Raw genomic sequence first — 21949 nt, 5'->3', positions numbered from 1 at the left:
GACAGTTTCAGTTTCACTTTCACTACTTTCCCTACTTTCACTTTCAGCCAGCGAGTGAGCGAGCGATTCTTTGTAAGAGAATCGTCAAATAACTTCTTTCAGAATCATTCTCGTTTTATACTTTAAAGACAGAAATGATAATTGATTTCCGGGTCAAAATGTTTGACACTTGATCCAATCGTTTGCTTATCTTTCTTGTGTGGTCGTCATTTGAATTTCAGTATTCAATGCTTATAAAATACGGTTGTTATAAGGGTATTAAACTCCTCACTAGGAGGGAACAGATCATAAATTCATCGATATCTCTTCACTCTCATGAAATGTGATTCAAAATTAAAGTGATGAGCACAAAAACAAAATCAAGAATTGGAAAATTTGTCACCCGGAGGGATCGAAACCCATGCTTGTGAGATAGACGCTCTAACCGCTTGAGCTAACCACGCTTGGAGACTGCGAGGGAAAGCGCAAACTTACGAGAAAGAAAAAGGAAAGAAAGAAACGAGAAGTAAATTAGTTCCCGCTTTGATGTTATTATTGAAACAAAAGGATCAGTCACGCCGACATTCCTTTCCGCACGTCAGCAATCTAGTTTTTATAAATACAAAAACTAGATTGTAAGGTTGATTCTAAAAAAGAATAGCCGTTTTTTTAGACCACTAAGTTATAAACAAAAGTATTCATCTAAAGTGAAGATTACATTTCAAAATAAAACGATTTCCAAACCAACCTAAAGTCAGTGTTTGCCAACTAAAAATTTCTCTGCGGGGTCACTGGCAAGGAGTTACGACTTTAGACTTTAGATTCCAATTCTTGTATAGGCTGCAACTACACTGCCAAATGATCTGTATTACAAATACTTCCAAATGGGTCCATAAGTTAAGAAAATGAAATTATCATATAGCAGGGGGTTTTGTTTTTAAAAACAAACTTCAAAATAAAATTGTTAATGAACTTGTTACTTAAAATATCACTTACTTACATAATTTATTTATGATTTAACACCCCTTTCTTAAATAAATGGCCTCTTAAAGTCTTTTATGTTTGACGCAAGAAGGGAGAAAAATTTAATTTGACACCCTGTTTTTTCTTTCTTTTTCTAGCTGGTTCCCGCGTGTTAGTGTAGACACAACTTTAATCCGGGAAAATGAAGCGTTTTCATTGGTCTAAAATCACGGATGGTCACGTGACCATTTTTTATCCAGGGAAATGCCGTGGCGGCAATGTTTTGCTTAAGTGAGATTGACCATTTTGTTATTTTGATTTGAGCGGGCGAAATTTCTGTACAAATCAAAATATGGCTTCATTGGAATACCGGTTGAAACACTTGTGGATGTTTTGATTGAAACCCATTGCCTTAGGGGAGCCATCCATATTCATTTGACAACGCAAAACGTCAAATTGACGTTATGAGGGGGTGGGGGGTTTTTCAAAAGTTAGGTTTGACGTTATAAGAAATCAAAGGTACTGTATACCTTTTTGTGAAAATCGTGGATACTTGTAACCACCCTTCATAAGCTTTTGAAAACATATTCGTGTATGAAATACATGAAAATTTCCTGCTCGCATAATCCCATTGGTTTGCGCTATGATATCATTACATCGTATTTTCATTGTTTGCGCATTCGAGCAAACCACATTGCACAAGTTGGCAAAGAAGGTGGTACGCCTAAAGCACGGCACGGACCTAGCGCCAAGTAGAGCTTTTAATTTCTTTTTAAATAAAGGTCATTAGTTAAAAGAACACATACACACACGAGTACAACCAAGCAGTTACATCAATATGCCAAAAACATTTTGTTCAACCACCTTCACTTCAAGATAGGCCACCATAGAATGAACTTCCTTTTATAGGATGAGCCATATTCATGTGGCTTTCAGCCTTGCACTCCATCACAGAGCCTATTTAAGATATTTTACTAACTAGCCCAGAGAAAAATTTTAAACCTTTATTATTTGAATGCATGCCTTTTTAATACTCAAATATAAAAAAATTAATATGGATGAATATGGTTCATCCTATAAAAGGAAGTTCATTCTGTGGTGGCCTATCTTGAAGTGAAGGTGGTTGAACAAAATGTTTTTGGCATATTGATGTAACTGCCAAGGACGGACTTTGCGACGGAACGGGAAAACTTTGACGAAAAATGGCTACAATCAGTGTAGCTCTAAAGCTCTAAAACAGCATCTAATAACATGAAAACCAGAATATGATTCTTCAATGGGAATCAAAACTATAAAGTGCACTTACAAACATCAATTTGTCAGATCCAACAAAATTTATAACGGCACTGTCATCATTGACAATAAAACAAACAATATTCTGCCAAGAGCCTTGTAAACATTCCAACAACTTCCATCGAAATGATCTATCACAGCTCAGTCTACCATTTTAGCGCGGTCCGAGGATTGAGCCGAGAACTCTAGCAGAGCGCCCGAGCTCCCGCGCGGCGCGCACCGCGGGGATGAAAAACTTCAATCTGTCAATCACATAGTGGGCAGCACCCCTCCAACCCCCACCTGAATAAAGTCACCCCCACCTGCATAGGGTAACCCCCACCTGAAAAATGCTACCGACCCAACCCCCACCTTCTTGGACCACCCCCACCTAAATTCTGAAAAGTTTCCAACCCCCACCTGAAAAAGGTTTTTGACTGTTTTAACAATTTTGAGGGTAAGCAAGGTTAATCACTTGAAAATAATTTCTATGCTTTTTATACTTCATACATCTTTTGTTATAATTATTAGACTTGGGAAGAAATAGATTTTTACTGTCAATGTATATGTTTATGATGAGCAGGGTTGAAAGAAAGTTTTTGAGTCAAAATAAGAAAACTAGTAAATAAACTCTCCAACCCCCACCTGAAAAAAGTCACCCCCACCTGTATAGGGTAACCCCCACCTAAGATTTGTGAGCAGGCTAACCCCCACCTGCTTAAATTTTTCTGAAAACCTCCAACCCCCCCCTAAAGTTAGGGGGGGGTTCCCACTATGCAATCATTTTCTCAAGCGAAGAGTACGCGAAGCTATTCTAGCTTTACGATAGTGCCGCGGATCATCAATGGATAGTATTCAATTATCATTATCCCTTTATTTTCATTACTAGAACTTTTGCAAAAAAAAGGAAAAATAGAAAAGTTGTATTTTTTACTGCTCTATTCACATACTGAATTTGAAAGATCTTCTATGTGGCGTTTTTTTGCAAACTTCAAAAAACTGATTTTTGTCCCGCCTTTGCGGGATTTTGGCCCAAGTGCTTGAGTGCAGCATAGGCAGTTAGGGAAACCATCCAGGATCCTGCCATTCTATAAGCCAGCAAAAAATAAATGACACTTGTAAACTTAAGTTTCTTACCATTTCCCATCGAAAACAACCAAAAACATTGCTACTTCCCAAAGCCGGAGACCAAAACAAATCATCTTCCAAGATTATGGCGCCCTTTTGGATCTATTGTTAAGACCATCTAAAATGGTGGAAAAAGTTGCGGAAAGACAGAGGCGCCCGCTGCTTCAAGGGTGGTAACGTCAAAAACGCCCAATATTATCTTCCAACAGAAGGCAAGTTAGTTGCAGCGCGAGTTACGTCACGCACTCCACCTCAGCGCACAACGAACGGTGTTTCAGTAATTATCAATAATTATAAGAATATCTTATGTGCTTAACTTCAGTAAACTTCGAGTGCTTCAATGAAGATGAATAAGGTAAGAAGATAAAAAGTGCGCTGGATAATTTTCATTATAATAGTTTGGTCAATCATTGCTGAAAGTTTGAAAAAGTTTTTCCGACGCGAAAAAAAATTTCAGCCAATTAAAAGCACAGTGTGCTTATACTTACTTTGTTTGCTACATCGTCTAGACTAAAAAAAGTGAGAAAAGATACGAACGCCTTATTTTAATGAGTGTTGTTATGATTTTTTTGATTGCGGCCGCGTACAGGAACCCGCCAAATATTCCTAACTGATAGGGTACAAAGTCCAAATATGCGTTTCCCGTAATTTTTGTATGAAGAGTTAGGTCTACACTGACAATATTTGGTATACTGTACATCAGTACATCGCTTGACGTTATCTGTGGGGGGTGGGGGGGGCTCAGAGGATAACGTCAATTTGACGTTTTGCGTTGTCAAAGAAATATGGACGGGTCCCCTTATCCACACTGCGCCACGGATTCATGCCAGGATTGCGCTTCTGACGGCTATTTATATTGTACAAACTGCAGACCAGACTGTATTAAGAGAAAATCTCAAAAGAGTGCTTGTTTCGAGCTCCAACCCTAACCCTAACTGATAATAACCCAATTCCCCTAGCCAATCTGATACATAACCACACCCAAACCACACCCATATCCATACCAGGTCACCTGCAGTTCCTGACACTATTCCCCGCATACCGGATCCGAAAAATAGATACATGTCTTTCGTCTTTATGAAGAAGCCTATAGAAGCCTTCACCTCGTCTCATGTAACTTTTTCATCTGTTCTGTCTGTTGTTGCTGGACACTGGATGGACTGCACTACTTTGTCTTGCTTAGTATAGAGATTTCAGTGTCTTGCAAAAAAAAAATCTTATTGCTTCTTTTTGCACTATCCTCTGTAAATACATCTAGCATTTTAAGTAAAAAGAACCTTCCTACCTTTTCTAGAAACAGGTCACCATCTCAGCATTTTCCTGCTTTTTTGTGGGCGCAAGATGGTGCAATCTGGATGTGTTTGTTTTTGTTTTGATTTGAGGAAACTTGTGGTGTGCACGGTGCCTAGGCAAAATATTAGTATGTAGAACGGGCTTTAATCCTTCTCCCGCGTTCAGTGTTACTGGTGTTGCTCCACATTTGAGTCAATAAGGCTCGTTACTAACCTACTCTGTACTTTCACTTTTAAAAGTGGAGAAGAGAAGAACCTTTTTCTTCAGCCAAAACGTCAAAACCAACACCAACAGCCCATTTCATATAGGCTAATTAGCTCATAATGAAGAAAAGTTTGATTTTTGAGCCAAATACTAATAGTCGCATTCTATAAATCCTCAGATTAATCTGTTATCACTCAATTAATGTATATTCCAAATATTATCCCTTAATCAGCTCCAGAATAGGAGATATTCAATTTTTTCTAATTGCGCATGCGCCGAGCATGCGCAGTATAAAAACTTCGACATTTTTCGCGGAAAAATCTTTTAAAATTTTTTTTTTTTTGCACACGGTACAAGATCAGTAAATTATCAGTTATTTTAGCCTATCAGCTAGTTTTTTTAAAATACATCTTTAACTTTTGAGGGTCTGGTTATGGTTTGACTGTTTGTTCTGTACTTTATATCATTTCACTTATATTTTTTATTCTCTCATCTATAAAAAATAGAAAAGAGATCATTATCTCAAAATCGATGTTTTTTATAACCCATTCAAAGCGTCATCCTACCTTGACCCACCCACCCACAAACGTCATATGACGTTATTTGAACTTAAAATCGATTTGTGAGTGACCCCTATAAAGAGGTATAAAGAATCGCCAAAAGTACATTGTGTTCTCTGAGATTTATTTGAAAACCGACTAAAGAACATCAAGAACAAAAAAACAAAATGGCTGCCAATAATGCAGTGGAATTTTTCATGTTTGTTGGACAACTTAAGGTAAGAAGGTGTAGTAAAGTATTTTGTTTTCAGATAATGTTATTGCTTGGGGATTGGGTGGAAAGACCTTTTCCTTTATCTTTAACAATTTTTTTTTGAAGTTTTTAATAGACCTTTTTTCAAAGAGGCCACCCCGTTGAATAATTACCTATGTAGTCCAGCAGAAAAACAATGATTAACCATGCATAATTAATACAATATGCATGATACAGTAGTTATGCATGGCTCTATCATTGTTTTTATGGCTGGACTACATAATTATTCAACAGGACGTCCTCTTTGAAAAAAGGTCTATTAGAAAACTACACTAAAAATTCAAATTTCTCTCCAGGAGAGGCATATTTACCATAAGGACCCTGCCGACGCACCGGACTTAACGAACACCGGATAAGCAAAAGTCCGGTGTAAAATGAGGATTTTTTTTACCACCGGACAATTTCTACACCGGACTTAAGGAAGTCGGATGTCTGGTGTCAGAGAAGGATTTTTTTCCCACCGGAAAATCAAAACACCGGACATGACCAGTCCAGTGCGTCCAGTGTTTCTTAATTTTTTGTTTCATAAATGTCTGGCGTCCAAAATTCCCTGCATGCAACACCGGACTGACACCGGACTAATTGTGTCCAGTGTAGCGAAATGATACTTGTTGCCACCGCACAAATACACCGGACAGTCCGGTGCGTCGGCAGGGTCCTTTACCATATCACCAGACCAGTCACGGAAATCCTTGCATTTGCACATGGTTGGACATGCGGCAAGCCAAATGCAATGGGTTGAAATCAAAAGTGACAAAACTCGTCCAAATACACTCGATCACTGCGACCCGTTGCATTTACACAGAGTTGAAAAATGTTACACTTGATTATAAAAAAATGCACAGATCAAAATTTTAACCCGTAGACAAAAATTTTCTAAAAAGGCTAAAGAATCTTCTAGAGAGAAAATGAAAATGCTATTTGTCTTTGTTTCATGTCATTTTCATTTTAAAGTTGAGATTTATTAATTTTCGTGCATTTTGGTCGGAAAAAATTGTTGAAACCGTTGCAAATACATACCCTGTGCACAGGATTTCCGTGACTGATCACCCTCTTGTTACTTCTGATATTTCTATACAACAGAGTCCAGTCTGGAATTTGTGCACAGTATGCCGAATATATTTGGCGTGAGAATGCCCTCAAATCAGTGTAATCTGTCTTAACCTCAAAACATCTTCAGCGTGGCTTTTTTATACTGGAACAGAGCGCATGCCTTTGACGCTCTGAAAATTGACTGTTTCAGTTTGGGTTAATCTGTCAATGTTTTTATTTTTGAGCGGAAAAAATGTGCGTGTATAGCATTGTACTTTTTGTGTTTTTCCTACCTGAATGATTGATGAAAGGTCATTGTAAATTTTGGTTTGTTGGTTTGGAGGAGATACTTTGTATTTATAAATGATCTTGGGTAAGTTATGGCAAATGGCACCTCAAGAACATAAAATTACCATAATTTTTAGATCACATTAACACACAGAAATTGAACAAACAAAGGGTTGGTGTAATTTAAGATGCACGATCTAACAATTTACGATTCACGATGCGCGGATCCATGCATAAAGTATGCTGATTATTCCTAAAAATTATCATAAAACTTAAGTAAAAAATACACAAAAAATAATTTTGGCTCTCAGTTTTAACAATCATAATCGGATATAGGAATTTCTAAAAGCAAATAAAATATTGACAAACAATATCTTTTGCGGATCGTACGTAATACACCGGGGGGGTCAAGCCTCAGGGTACTAAAGCATAGCCTAGAGAGGGTACTTATCTAAAAAAATTTTTGACTCATACCACCCACCCAAATAAGTACCCGGGTACTTAATGACTTTTCCCTTCTAGACCCTATACCCACCCAAAAAGTACCCGGGGTACTTAAGGACTTTTCTCTTCTAGACCCCATACCAACCCAAAAAGTACCCGGGTACTTAAGGACTTTTCCTTCTTAGACCCTATACCTACAAAAAATAAATTTATTACTTATTAATCTTTCTCAATTCTACACTCATCAAAATTAAACCCACCCTTATAACTGTTAATTTTAATTTTCCTTTACTATTAGCCCAACTAATAAGCCAGGCGTAATTTACAGTAATACATTTGGGTATATTGATTGCCTTATTTTTTAAACATGAAAACAGATGAAAACAATGTAAAAGCACTTTTTCACAATCTTACAAAATCTTAGAACAGTTTTAACAAAAGATCTAGTTTCTGAAATATCTGGAAATATAAAAAGTATAAACCAGAGTAAATTAGCAAAACTAAACATAAAATAAGAAACTAATATAAACTAAATATAAACCAGTTGCAATAGACCCAAGTGAAATTCACTTTAAAAACGAGAATCTGTAACACTTTTAATCTAAACTCCATTTGTTATACTTCATTGAGCTTTGTTGTGAGTGCCCACCCAGAATGTCTTAGAGAAGTTATTATCAGGTCAAAGCATGCAATCAAGCAACCTATTGTGGTAAATAGAAACAAAATAATATAATACGAAAATGGCTAAAAAAACAAGAAAGTTTCTAAACAGGTTTTTTAATAAAGCTGAATAAAGAAGTAAACCCACAACTATACTGTAATAACGTAAGAAAGCTTTTGAAATAAAAGAAGCCAAGATAGGATATAAATCAGAATTTTTGAGTTTTCTACTTTACCTGGTGGTATCAAAGTGTAGAAATCTGGCCCATGTGACTATTTTGGCAGAATTTAGGTGACATTATCTCGCAATATTTTTTTGAAAAGCTGTAATAAGTCAGAAAAATGAAAGAACAAATTCAAAATGCTAAGAACAAAATCACGCTTAAACTTTCAAAAAACAAATAATGTAAATATTATATAGTCATTTACTAGTAAAAGCATAACCTAATAGCTTCCAAGATTAAAATAAACAAAAAGTAACCCTAAGTTATTAATAAGAAAGTACTCAAAACCAAGTTTCAAGGTACTTATTTTACAAAGAAAATTCACATAAGACCCACCCAATTAGTACCCGGGTACTTGTTTGATTAAACAAACTTGGCTCCCCACCCACCCAAAAAGTACCCGGGTACTTATCAAATTTTTTTTGGAAAAACACCCACCGGCTATGCTTTAGTACCCTGAGGCTTGACCCCCCCTGAATACACAATGCAAAAAACAGGTGCTCTATCAGTGCGTCACAAATGGCGATATTTGGATCGCACGGAAACACTTCAAAACACCAGCTTTTTTGGATTTTTGTCTCGTTTACCCAAACGCTTCAATCTCGCGTAGGCTTAGGGGTCAAGACTAGAACTCCCAATACGAGACATTTGCCTGACCCAAAAAAATCATCATCATCAATTTTGTTAATAATCAGAATCGTTTACTCACTGGAAATACGCTAGTTTCTGTAGTTTCGTTTTTTTTCGGTTGTGTTTCATTTTAAAAATAACGAAGATGAAAAGTTACCATCAATCCCGCGAGTAAAAGAAAGTATTCCGACTATTCTACAAAAAGTGCGCTTGTGTGGCGAATAGAATATCTCGCAAATTAATATATGCATAAAACTGACAAAATCCTTTCTTTTTTTTGCCTAGGTGATGTCACCATTGATCCTGACTTGACAATGGAGAACCAAATTCGGCAATGCATAATTATTACAAGTGGCCAAGAAAGTTTGTGTGACGCAAAAATTGCGCGATAAACAAAGCCCTAGAAAAACGTCCACTGAAAATTGAAACTAGGAATTTATTGAATATTTCACTAATGAAGTATCAAACTTTTTGTTATTTGTTATTATTATAAATTCACAATTTTTAAATACTATTTTTGAAAGTCAAAGGGCAATTAAAGTGAATTTAAGCTGATTGGGTGGATATTGGGCGGACGGGCGTTTTGTACGTTCCGAGATCGGAAATTAAACGAGAGTAAAAGACGGGGCGTTTTAGTATGTAACATTAATTCTTTTTTTTTTTTTTTTTTTTTCGCGAATGAAAAATTAATTTTTGATTTTTGAATTAAGGAAATATAATATAATATATTATATTTGATTGTCAATGCCAAAAGATATTTCTTTACTTTACGAATAATCTGCTGTGTTGCTTCGCCACTTACCACCGGATTGTTTAGTAGGCACTTCGGTCACGTAAACATGGGATCATCCCCCCCCAGGAAGATGGGGGGGGAATCAGATTTTGGTGCCAGGGGGGAAGTGAAATTTTCAAGCTTGATGGGGGGAGAAAGGCGAATAGGGGGTATATTCAGTCCTCTACCTAGTGGGGGGAGTAATAGGATAAATACAGACCTTTCCTGGTGTGTTTGGGCATTCAGGCTTATGAGCCTGTCTTTCTAGGGATTTTGAGAGTCTTTTTTTTGCTATAGTAGCTTGCGAATTGAGGCGAGTCTGGATCATCACTTCGCAACCCTTATACAATACGGCTAGGGGGATTTCCCAATAGGGGGGAGCACGAATTTTAAAGACAGGTGGGGGGGAAAGGCCAGATGGGGGATTTTAGCTCTTATTAGGGGGGACCAAAAAGCTGGAGGACGCCATGGTAAATAAAAACATGTGTATATGTTGAAGCCGACTGTGGACTGACCGAAATTGCAATTATATAAATTATTGTGGAAGTGAACGTTTTAGACAAGTATCTGGGAAATCAAAAAGACAATTTTTCTGAGAATGTTGAGTTTTGTTTATATGGCACTTGTCTATTATTATGAGAAAGAATTTCTTTCAGTAAACAATTCTCCTATATCGATTCAAGTTATGAAAAAGGGAGAGAGTACAGAAAGTGAATGCACGTGGCTTTCACTTTCTTTTAATCTATGACTGAATTTAAATTGAAAAGATAAAGGGAAACGCACTGAAAGCTTCTTTAAATATAATCTGTATAATCTTAAGGCCCCATTACACATAAGAATTTAGAGGAAGAATATACCCTCTCACTTGCTCTCACCTGTTATTTTTCGCATATTCTTTTCCTAAATACACGTAACTAAGAATATACAAAATCGAAAAATTCTAGAAAGCGTTGAAATTCTTCCTCTGTGAAATTCTTCTTAAAAATACACAAAGAAACGTTTTTATCAAAAGGTGGATACATCTTTGGTTCAAGTTAAATTGAATTGGATGATTGATGATAACAATTTGTTTTCATTATAGAAAAGTCTAAAAAACACCTTTCCCCCTTTTTCAGCCTGTCATAAGACCCTCATCACCTAGTTTTTAAAGTTTATATTTTTATTTTTTATTTTCAGACAGAACAAAGAACTGGTTGGACACATCATGATATCAAAAATGTTGAAAGTGTATCAGACCACATGTATCGAATGTCCATGATGGCAATGCTTTTAGATGCTCCAGATATTGATAAAACTAGGTATAGGCTTTACATTAGGAATACAGCAGATCAGTTTTGCTGATTTCTCTCTTTTAAATTAAACTTTGGATGGATAATATTTGTCTCGAACAATTTGATAAAAAAATTGAAAAATTAAAACTGATTTAAGTATTAAGTAAGTGATTTAACATATAGAAGTTATAAAGAGCCATAAATAAATAGTGTAAATGAAATTTCGATTACTGTGGGTCTATGGGAATTTAATTTTATATAAAGGATCTCATAATGCTCATTTTCACTTATTATTTAGGTGTATGAAGCTTGCTTTAGTTCATGATTTGGCTGAATGTATTGTTGGAGATATCACACCTTATTGTGGTGTTGCACCTGAAGAGAAAGATCGAAGAGAAAGGGTGAACACTTTGACTAAAGTTTGAAACCAAAACAGTAATAAGTTATAAGACCGCAGACCATCTAAGATCCATGACTGAAAAACCATCAGCGCCAGAAATTTTTCATATGCAGCAATATCATTGGGTGGAGTAAAAAAAGACTTCCTGATGGAGCGACTTACAGAAGTACCTGAATAAAAGTGGCCACTTTGATTAAAGTTTGAAACCAAAACTTATTTTACACAAGTATAAGTAAACATGTCTAACAAATCTAACACAAAATAAAAAGATTTGTTTTATTTAATCAAAACTAATTAAAACTGGCCATGGTCTCCTCTTAAAAAGCTAAAAATTTGTGTTTTCATTTGCGTGTTTTTTTAATTTCAAGGTGATTAAAATACTTGTCTACTTATATTCATGTGGCAAGGTAGTAAGAGGAAGTAAATTTGGAATGTTACAAAAACAGTTGTGGAGAATCAGACCTAAATTTGGCATGTTACAAAAAAATGATCTAGGGCTGGTGGAGAATCAGAATCCTCTTTTGGACAGAATGACAGAATTCGAAAAAACCTTTTGACCCCAAATTCTATGTAAATTATCTAGCACTATGAAAATCTAATTTTACTGTTATACAGAACAACATTTTTTTCTTCTGTTTTACAGGAAGCTATGCACAAAATCACAAAAAATATCCCGAAACAGGTACTATACAAATTGTTCTAATGACTCTTGGGACTCATTGATAAATTTTGCTAGAATAGTATTTTGAAACATACAAATTGTGTGTAAATTTCATGAATATGTTGTTTGGTAACATTAAAATGATCAATGTTTTTTTTTTAGATTGCTGATGAGGTGTTGGACCTTTGGGAGGTAAATTTCATAAGAGAAAAGCTTTTTGTCTTTTGAAAAATTTTGTGTTTTAAGTAAGGTTTGTAATAACCCCAAACTATTAACGTCTTCTACCTTTAAACTGCATACGAATTTGTTCCTTTGGAGATTTTTTTGCAATTATAAAGTTTTCTACGTGTTTTTTTTTTTCTTCTTCATCATTAATAGACGATATCGGCTTTCCAAATTCTCCCCGAATGATTACCCATAATGCATTGCGCAAAAAAATTCACGGACGATATTGAATTTCCGTGAATTTTTTGTGCAATGCATCATGGGTAATCATTCGGTAAGTCGATATCGTCTATTTCTTGATCTCCAAAAGTATATTGGTTCTTCTTACAAGAATTTGAAATATTTTATGTATATGTAATGTATATAAAATTCTTCGATTCAAACTGATACGAAGTGGACAGCTAAGTTGGTAATGGAAGCTTAGTGGGTGTAATAGTTATTGCGCGTCATATAAAAAATTCTGAACGAGAAAAATATATCCAATACTGTACGAGTAAAAGTGTGATACTGGTGATAACTGGTTTATCGATAACTGGTTTACTGTCAACTTTAAAAATATTAACAAACTTTCTCTCTATAGTGTCTTTCTCTATGTTTTGTTTTTTCACTTCCTGTATTTCGGTGAAATTAACATCAAAACATTCGAAAATGATTCGAATTGTCATTAAACAGTTAAATAATTCTTATTTGACAACTTTTTGTGCTTTCAGGGGAAAAAGAAACCATTTCTGACAACAAGAAAGTACAAAATATGGTATCTCGCTTTATACCAAACCCCTTTTTTAAATGTACGGTACAATACGAAATATATTTTAGTTTTGAGCTGTAACGTTAATTTTTTCAGGAATACAATAAGCGAGAAACAGCTGAAGCTAAAATTGTGAAAGATTTGGATCGTTTTGAAATGATCTTACAAGCTTTCGAATATGAAAAAGGTACTTTTGAAACTTAAAATTCGGAAATTGGTATTTTCTCATAAAATTACATCCTAAAAACACTTGCATCGAAGTCTCAATATGAGGAGTGACCCCAATAATAAAATAAAATCATTTTAAATGAATGTATTCATTAAAGTGTGATTTTATATATAAAGTGCAAGATGAATTGCTCGGCAATGTTTAGAAATAATGCGAGTGCTTTTCATGATGTACTTCATGAGCAGTTTACTTGCTTTTATCATTGCAAAGCTAACAATATAAGTTATTGAAAATCTAAAATGTTGCAGGATATTTCTTAAAATAAAGTAGACCAAAACTATCGTCAATCTAAATGAAACTCTCGATGATACACGTTTTTTTATAAGAACATCCAAAATTTTTGAGTTTCTCATTTTCCCTATTTTTTATTTATTTTTGTCCATTTCCCTAAGAGACTGGCTGTTTTTAAGTCCGCGAAGTCTGAAAATGTTCTTAACTTGTTCTAAACATTTTGGCTATCGAAGCCTTATATTCTCATATAGTTTGTTATTATAAAGAAAATGTGTAGGCGAGAAAAAAGCGATTGTAAAAGTATTATTAATGATAATACCAAAATAATGGAAAATGTCAAAATAATGATGAAATAATTTTATCTTTTAGCGGAACAAAGACCTGGAGAGCTGGAAATTTTCTATAACAGTACAAAAGGTAAGAGTTGGTAGAGTTTATATGTCCCTGGACCAAGATAATCAATCCATCCCAACCACAAATCTTTGATCAGATTTTTTTTTTTATATTGGTATCCTAATGGCGGCACTACTCAATAGCGGTGAAAATGTATCGAGAGCGAAGGATCTACTTTTCCTAGAATACTTTTGATGATGTAGCGCCGTTAGACGTTAATTTTTAACATTGCAATGGCTTCTTCTTGTGGGTACTAATTCCAAAAAAGACTGTGATCAAATATGTTGGATATAGCTTGGTCCAGGGATATAAAAAGGTCAGTGAATATACCCTAAATTGGCCCTTTGGAAGTATAAAATAAATTTTATATTAAGTAAACTTCCACTTTTAAAGTATAAAATACGTTTTGATTATTTTATATATGGTACAAAAATTGGAGGATAATTTTCCACTGGGGTTGATATTTTGGCCAAATTTTCCAGGGGAAGGGGTCCCAGTGGGTCTGTGAGAAGGGGGTGTCTTTCAGAACCCATCTTCTTGATATATCCGTTTTTTAGGAAAATTAATCCAATCCCCTCCTTCTTGGGTTTGTTGGAAAGTGACACCCTCTTTATAAGAAAGGGACATTCGATTATGAAGTTCAATTGTAGATTGAGTTTTGTAAGTTTCAATAAAGGCTAAACTAGTCATAGTTTTCACTAAATGCCCCCACTGAAAGGTCATGTCATGCACTTATAAAGCTTTTAATGCTTTAAAGATTGAAGCATAAAAATAATCAGGAATAATTAATTGAAATAATCAGGAATAATTGATTGATTGATTGATTGACTGTTTGATTGATTGATTGATTGATTGATTGATTGATTGATTGATTGATTGATTGATTGATTGATTGATTGATTGATTGATTGATTGATTGATTGATTGATTGATTGATTGATTGATTGATTGATTGATTGATTGATTGATTGATTGATTGATTGATTGATTGATTGATTGATTGATTGATTGATTGATTGATTGATTGATTGATTGATTGATTGATTGATTGATTGATTGATTGATTGATTGATTGATTGATTGATTGATTGATTGATTGATTGATTGATTGATTGATTGATTGATTGATTGATTGATTGATTGATTGATTGATTGATTGACTGTTTGATTGATTGAGGCAATTGCTTGAAAAAATAATCATATTCCATTAACAAAATACTTGAAGAATTCATGCAGCTTGATGATTTGATTAAATTTAAGGAAAAGCTGGAAAAGCTTTTCAAAAACATAATTCAAATATTATGGTATCATTATCTTACTGAATTTCATATCTCCTTGTTTGTTTTTTTTCTCCTAGTTTCTTTCTTACAACAATATATATATGTCATGATCATTCACAATAGACCTTTTCCGATAATGCCGCAGACATCTTAGATTGTAGGCAAAATATATAGCGGTGAATAAATAAACAAGGTAACCAATCAGAAATAGCTTGTTTTTTTTCATTGGCTGCTATATTTCAACAATCCTCTATTGCTACTTTGCCTAATAAACAATAGTCAAGAGGATACTGTGTATAAAATTTATGAAAAAGTTCTGCGCCATCTTAAATAGGGTAAATAGAAACCAATCCTAGTTAAGCAAGCGGAGCCCGGGCTCCACTTGGCTACGCTGTGATTGCACTTCTCAAGCAAAATCTTCTATTTTGTTGGTCAAAAGAAAAATAAAGGAATGCCATTGTGGTCCATTCAGACGTACAGTCGAGAAAAGTTGAAATGCGCCTAAATTGTTTTTTCAAATGCATAGCATAGAACTTTTTCATGATGCAATCTTTTCTCCAAGCTGAAAGGATTGAAGCTATTAAGATGTTCGCAACACAGACAATGAAGAGACGTGCCTTCAGGAAGCTAGACTTTTTGAGTTTATAGCTATATACTTTCACTTTATAATGTTTCCATATGACTGTCTGTGTGCCTAGTCTAACCACCGTTAAATGCCTTCAGGAAGGTCCCTCCTAACTTGGAAAGCCAGAATTGGAGCTATTTCACCAAACCACTGGAGTGTAAGTTATTACGTAGGCTATCACAACTGTATGAAAAAGTCAAAGTTGAATGTGGTGCGCCTATAAAGTTAAACGAACGTAAACAAACTTTTTTCAGGTTTTTAAAATAGATTTACCATACTGAACAAACATTGAAAACACTCTAAGTGAGGTAAATCTATTTTGAAGACCAAAAAAAAAAAGTTTGTTTACATTGATTGACATTCAATTTTGGATTCATATGCGTACATTCTACTTTTTTGTACTTTGCTGGTATCTTGTTTTACCAAGTTAAGAAAGACCTTCCCGAGTTACGACCATATGATGGTCTTTAATAAAGCTCAAGAACCTCTATAAACAATAAAGGTAGTTATTAATAAAATAACAGACAAAGATAAATTACAGTTTGAACAAAAATATCAAATGTACATTTGAAAACTTGAGCAAATTTCTTTAAAGATTCCGGAAAAAGAATTGAAATCATTGCTGAAGTGAACTTCTGACTAAATTACAGTATTTAGTATTCAGTTTCAAAGACAAGAAATAAAATTTGACATACAAAACACTTTTTCCAGTCAATGAATCAGCTCATCATCATAACCAGTCTGCCATTTTGTTTGTTTTGATTTGCACGTAATATTGTAATTCGTGTTATATCATACACTGTTATGATTTGCATTTATAACACTCGCTTCAGCTTTTCAAAGCTAAATCAAAACTAAAATTGTAATATGTAATAATGGTAATAGCATATAACGTAATATGAAAATATGTATACTACCGTCCCGGAAAAAAACCGAACATTTACGGAAGAGACTAACTACGGGGATGCTTGGGCGACAAAACGCGCAACAAAATTTCGAGATTCCAGTCCAATATCTATGCGTAAAACTATGAGTGCCTCCTCGTCGCTACGCTCCTGCGGGGGCAAAAATTTCATTCCGTTTGCTTTTATACACATTTTTTATAAGAACATTCAACATTTTTGAAGCCTTCTGATGTTTTTTTAACTTTTTGGGTTTTAAGAAGCCTAAAAATGTTCTTAATTTCACCATTGTGTGACCATTTTTACCTATTTTCCTAAGAAATTGGCTGTTTTAGAGTCCACGAAGCCTTAAAATGTTCTTAACTTGTTCTTAACATTTTGGCCATCGAAGGCAAGCCGTATGTTTCTATATAGTTTGTTCTTATAAAAAAAGCGTGTATACCTTGCTTTAGGAAATAATTCAATATAAACTACTATAGTAACAATACATTTTTGGGCTTATATTCTTGGAATTTTAATCCATGCTGAATTCTCTGTTAAAGATTACATTTCATAAAGCCTAAATATTTTTGTCTTCTTTTTCTTTACATCATGAGGAGGAAAATATATTTCTTCTTTCGGATTTATGGAACTTTCCAACCACAACAAAATATGTTCAATCGTTTCTTGTGGTTCAGTTCTTTTTGTCCTACACTTTTTCTATTTTCCTGAATGTCTATATACTTACTACAGGTTCATGATATCGCTCATCTCATAACCTAGTCAAATCTATTTTTAAATGTGAGTTATCTCTCAACTTTTAAAAGGGCTTGAAAGTAAAAGGCGGTGTCGATAGAGTCAGATTTAACATTGTTGAATGTATTCAAAATGTTGATTACTATGGTATAATCTTTTCAATGGACTATTCTTTAGCCTTAAAGTTCGAAATTAAAACATAAAATGCGTAAATGGGTAAGATATGGTAACAAAGTCTAAAAATTTCAAAAGTTTTATAAACGGTAGGTCCTTGATAAGGTCCGAGGTATGGGGAGATTTAATGATCTAAATTCTTTTTGGTAACCTACTCTACTGTAGTGTTATGTAATGACCCCTTTCATCGGTTGTTACTATAACGAGGAACGAGAAGTAACGAAGTAGGTAACAAGAAGTAACGAGAAGTAACGAGTAGTACTCGTTAGTGCTTAAATGAAAGTAACGAGTACCAAACCTAAGTAACGAGTACTTTAGTCAAGAAAATGACGCTCCATTGTCTTGCTTTTGTCACCAGTTAATTTCAGGCACCTATATCTCGTGATTGGCTTGTCCGTCATCATTTGGGCCCTTTTTGGTACTGGAATCCGGACACCTATATCTCGTGATTGACCCCCAAAAAGGGCCCAATTGGTGACAAAAGCAAGACAAAAGAGCGTCATTTTCTTGACTAAAGTACTCGTTACTTAGGTTTGGTACTCGTTACTTCCATTTAAGCACTCGTTACTTCTCGTTAGTCCTTGTTACCTACTTGCTACTTCTTGTTACTTCTCGTTACTTCTTGTTCCTCGTTATAGTAACAACCCCTTTCATCACCTATTGAGCCAATATTTTCTTTCGTTTCTATTTTTCTTTTTGTGATCACTGATTCATCAGTCGAGACAATTTTTAATAATCAGAAATTGATTATCAAAAAAGTAATGACATATAGAGTATGACCCCTATTGATTTTGGTTTAGCCTCTTTTAATTAGGAGACCCCTAATGTTGAATTATGGGTAGGAGAGAAGGTGTAACTAAATCATTCAAAAATATTATTTGATTTTAGATTTTCCATTCGTTTCGATTGACCTACAATACTAACAGAACTATTTCATGGGTATTGTATTGTTTTATAAGCTTTTTAAATTTTGTTCTATTTTCAGGGAAGTTCTGTAGTGCCCAAGTTATCAGTTGGGTTGAAAATTTATACCAAAGAAGAAAGGATTTCATCGAGCAATCGACGGAACCAAAAGAGTAAGCATTCTTGATTCGTTTGTTTGTTTGTTTGTTTCGTTATATAAATTCGTAAATGTAAAGTTAATTTAGTGAGTTTGTCCGTAGAACGTTCGAATCGTTCGAAAAGTGGCAAAAAAGTGGAAGATTTGAAAAATGCAACACGCATAGTATTGATTTTCGGGTTAATTTCGGTTTCTTTTCGCATACCCGCCCGCCGTTGGAAAAAGGGGCGCACTCAAAGAGAGAGTAATTATAGTATTCTTTTTTTCTCAGACACACTGTGATACACAGATCAAATTTCTGATATATTGAATAATTATCAGAACTTGCATATCTACTATAGTAGCGAATATAGATTGGAAAATCATTTTGTTTCACTCAAAATTTGACCGAGAAAAACGATGTCTTTGTTGAAAAAGTTTCAATCAAAACCTATGTTTTTGGTTTGCTAAACATTCTACAGGAGAGAGGTGCGACAAAAAATAACATGGGTAGAAAGGAAAAAAAGGAAAAACTAAGAAAAAAGGGGGTAGATTGGCCTTTCTTTGTTTCAGTAGGATACAGTTTTCTGTTGTGAATCAAAAGTATTTTTTCAAGATGAATTTGAATATACTCACAGCGCTCCAGAGGTGTGATTTTATTTTCTTCTAAAAACTATTTGATATAAGAATTTCATCTATTATAAGCAGAATAGATCTCAAAACTTCTGTCAGTTACCTTTGAATTTAATTGTTTTTTGTTGTTTTTTTTGCATTAAAAACATTTCAAAGTTTTTAGTGACTTCTTTTAAAAACGAGACATCATACAGTTTACCTGATGCAAACATGTTAAAGTGCCTTCAACCTTGAAAATATGGTTTTTGAATAAATCGTGGAGAAATAAGTTTTATCACTCGAGGATCTGCTTATAATAAACTTTTGCTAATGACATTCGGTACTTTGTGATTTAAAAGAAAGGAATATACACAAAAATTGTTGATGTATGAAAAGCAAAAATTTTCAAATTATAATCCTTCATTATTTTGAACGGGTTCTTTTTTCTTCATGTATTATTAGTTGAGATTGATAATCTATAGATTATTTTTTTGTTACTTTTTACATATGATTCTGTGATATTGGGAAGATTTCTAATTTATAGCAACAAGTTGACTTAGACTGTGTTTTTTTAGATAAGTTGATATCGTTTGCTTTACTCGTCAATTTTCAAGCTTTTACGCATTGGATTGACACGGATAAGGAGCAAAATTGGTCAAAAAGAGAAAAAGAAAAACGGTTTTTTGCTTAGATCAGCATAACATAACAATTGGAAGACATTGTCCTGATATGAAATACGTGTCTGATGTGAAACGGGAACACTTATGTAAAAATAAAACCTTTAATAAATCTTGTTGCTTTTCAAAGTTAACTTTACGCCCCCCCCCTTATAAACAGTGGAAAAATACGTTTTTCATTTATAAATGCTACATCTTTTCTTTGTTCAGCTTGCAAGAAGACAAATGAAACCGACCCGAAACAATCGACGCCATTCCCGAAAATTGATTTATAATAAATATATGGATTAGAAAAATGTTAGATTTAACGGTACAAGATCAAACTTCAAATTTGATTGGAAACGAAAATAAAAGTATGTCAGCCGTAAGCAATTGTAAAGTAAACGCAGTCGAGGAAAAAGACAATGCTGACAAAATTATAGAGGAAAAGCTAGACGAAAGTATTGAAATTATAGGCGAAAGTATGCAAAACTCAAACGTACATATGAGTACGGAACTCGTAAGCGAGAGCACGGAACACGTAAGCGAGAGCACAGAAAACTTACCTCACTCAGAACGTATCTTACTTAACGTTAGTGGATCACGTTATGAGACGTACGTAGAGACGTTAGAACGGTTCCCAACTACGTTGTTAGGTGATTTACGTAAGCGGCAGAAATTTTATAGTAACGGTGAATACTATTTTGATCGGAATCGAGTTGTATTTGATTCAATTCTATTCTTTTATCAATCGTTCGGGCGATTAACGAGACCGTCAAACGTGCCAATGTCAATCTTTGAGAATGAATGCAGGTATTTTGACCTACCCGATGAAGCAATAGTTAGCATGAAAACCAAAGAAGGATTTCTACTGGATATAGGAGATCTAAAACCGGCTCGTACGCGACGTCAAAAGATTTGGTATATTATACAATACCCGGAGAGTTCGAAAAACGCTATGGTTTTTTCAATCGTTTCTATAATCATATCGACTATATCGGTTTTTCTCGGGTTTATCGAATCGATTCCTAGCGTACAAAAATCGAGTGCTGAAAATCAGCAATTTTTATTCATCGTTGATTTTTTGGTGACTCTTTGGTTTGTGATTGAGATTACTGTTTCTATTTTAGCTGCACCCATATCCAGGACGATTCGTAGACCAATGACCTACATTGATTTTATCGGTTCATACCCGTATTTATTTTTCTTAATGTCGACCGGTGTTAATGACTTCCCGGTTATAAAATTTTGCCGGATATGTCGATTATTTAAACTGATGAGACTGTTTAGAATTTTTACATCTTCAAAACGAACAGAGACTTTAACCCGGATTCTAGCTTCCAGTCTACCAGAACTTTTTCTATTATTTTTATGTTTAATGATTATCGTTTTTCTTGGTGCTTCATTGATTTATATGATCGAATCGCGTGTTCCCGGTTCACAATTTACGAGTGTTCCGGCTTGTTCATGGTGGGCACTACAGACTGTGGTTGTTCTCGGGTATGGTGATTTAGTACCGGAAACACCGGAGGGGAAATTGTTGGCTTCAGTTTTTATGATATGTGGAGTTACAACTATTTCTCTGCCCGTATTATCAGTCGCATCGAAATTTTTAAAAATTTATGAAGTCAATTTATAACGTTTTATTTAAGTTTTATTTTGTGTTTAGATGAAACATAGGCTTAATTTTTTCTTTTTTTGCTTATTCAGTAAAAAAAAGAACCAAAGTTTTGCATTAATGGAACCTTCTTGTTTTTTGATCTTGTATTTTTTATCAAAAACAAAGTGAAAATCTTGCTCGCAATGAAGATCCTCTCATGAATTGCTTTAGAAATTGCAGAAAAAGGATAATATTTAATTTCAAAAAATGACCTTCCATTAGACGAAAATAAAAAAATGTAGTGTTTCCGGAATGCGGGTGAATGAAAAAAGCTCTCATGCGTCCCGCCGGAAGAATTTTTTTTTCTGCTATTTTTGATAGCTTTTAAGATCATTGAAATAGAACTTTAAAGATAACTTTTACGTACAAACAGTATGAAGTAAGCCCTGAATACTAATGTATTAAC

The 21949-nt window shown here is 34.4% G+C and overlaps 2 protein-coding genes across 2 annotated transcripts; both read left to right on the top strand.

Moving 5' to 3' along the window:
• The first annotated feature begins 5480 nt into the window (after positions 1-5480).
• LOC136821304 (5'-deoxynucleotidase HDDC2-like) lies at positions 5481-20202 on the top strand. The gene is made up of 9 exons (XM_067077536.1): positions 5481-5617; positions 10879-11000; positions 11272-11374; positions 12017-12055; positions 12197-12226; positions 13104-13194; positions 13837-13884; positions 18562-18652; positions 20115-20202. Exons 1-9 carry the CDS (start codon positions 5567-5569, stop codon positions 20131-20133), a joined length of 594 nt encoding a protein of 197 aa, XP_066933637.1. The 5' UTR covers positions 5481-5566; the 3' UTR covers positions 20134-20202.
• LOC136821303 (shaker-related potassium channel tsha2-like) lies at positions 20200-21522 on the top strand. The gene has a single exon (XM_067077535.1). The coding sequence runs from the start codon at positions 20200-20202 to the stop codon at positions 21520-21522; it is 1323 nt and encodes a 440-aa protein (XP_066933636.1).
• Positions 21523-21949: the final 427 nt, after the last annotated feature.

The sequence above is a fragment of the Clytia hemisphaerica genome, unplaced genomic scaffold, assembly GCF_902728285.1.
Source record: "Clytia hemisphaerica strain Z4C2 unplaced genomic scaffold, Clytia hemisphaerica genome assembly, whole genome shotgun sequence".
NCBI classification, from domain to species: Eukaryota; Metazoa; Cnidaria; class Hydrozoa; order Leptothecata; family Clytiidae; genus Clytia; species Clytia hemisphaerica.
The sequence above is the reverse complement of the archived record's forward strand: the minus strand, read 5'-3'. Positions and strand labels throughout refer to the sequence as shown.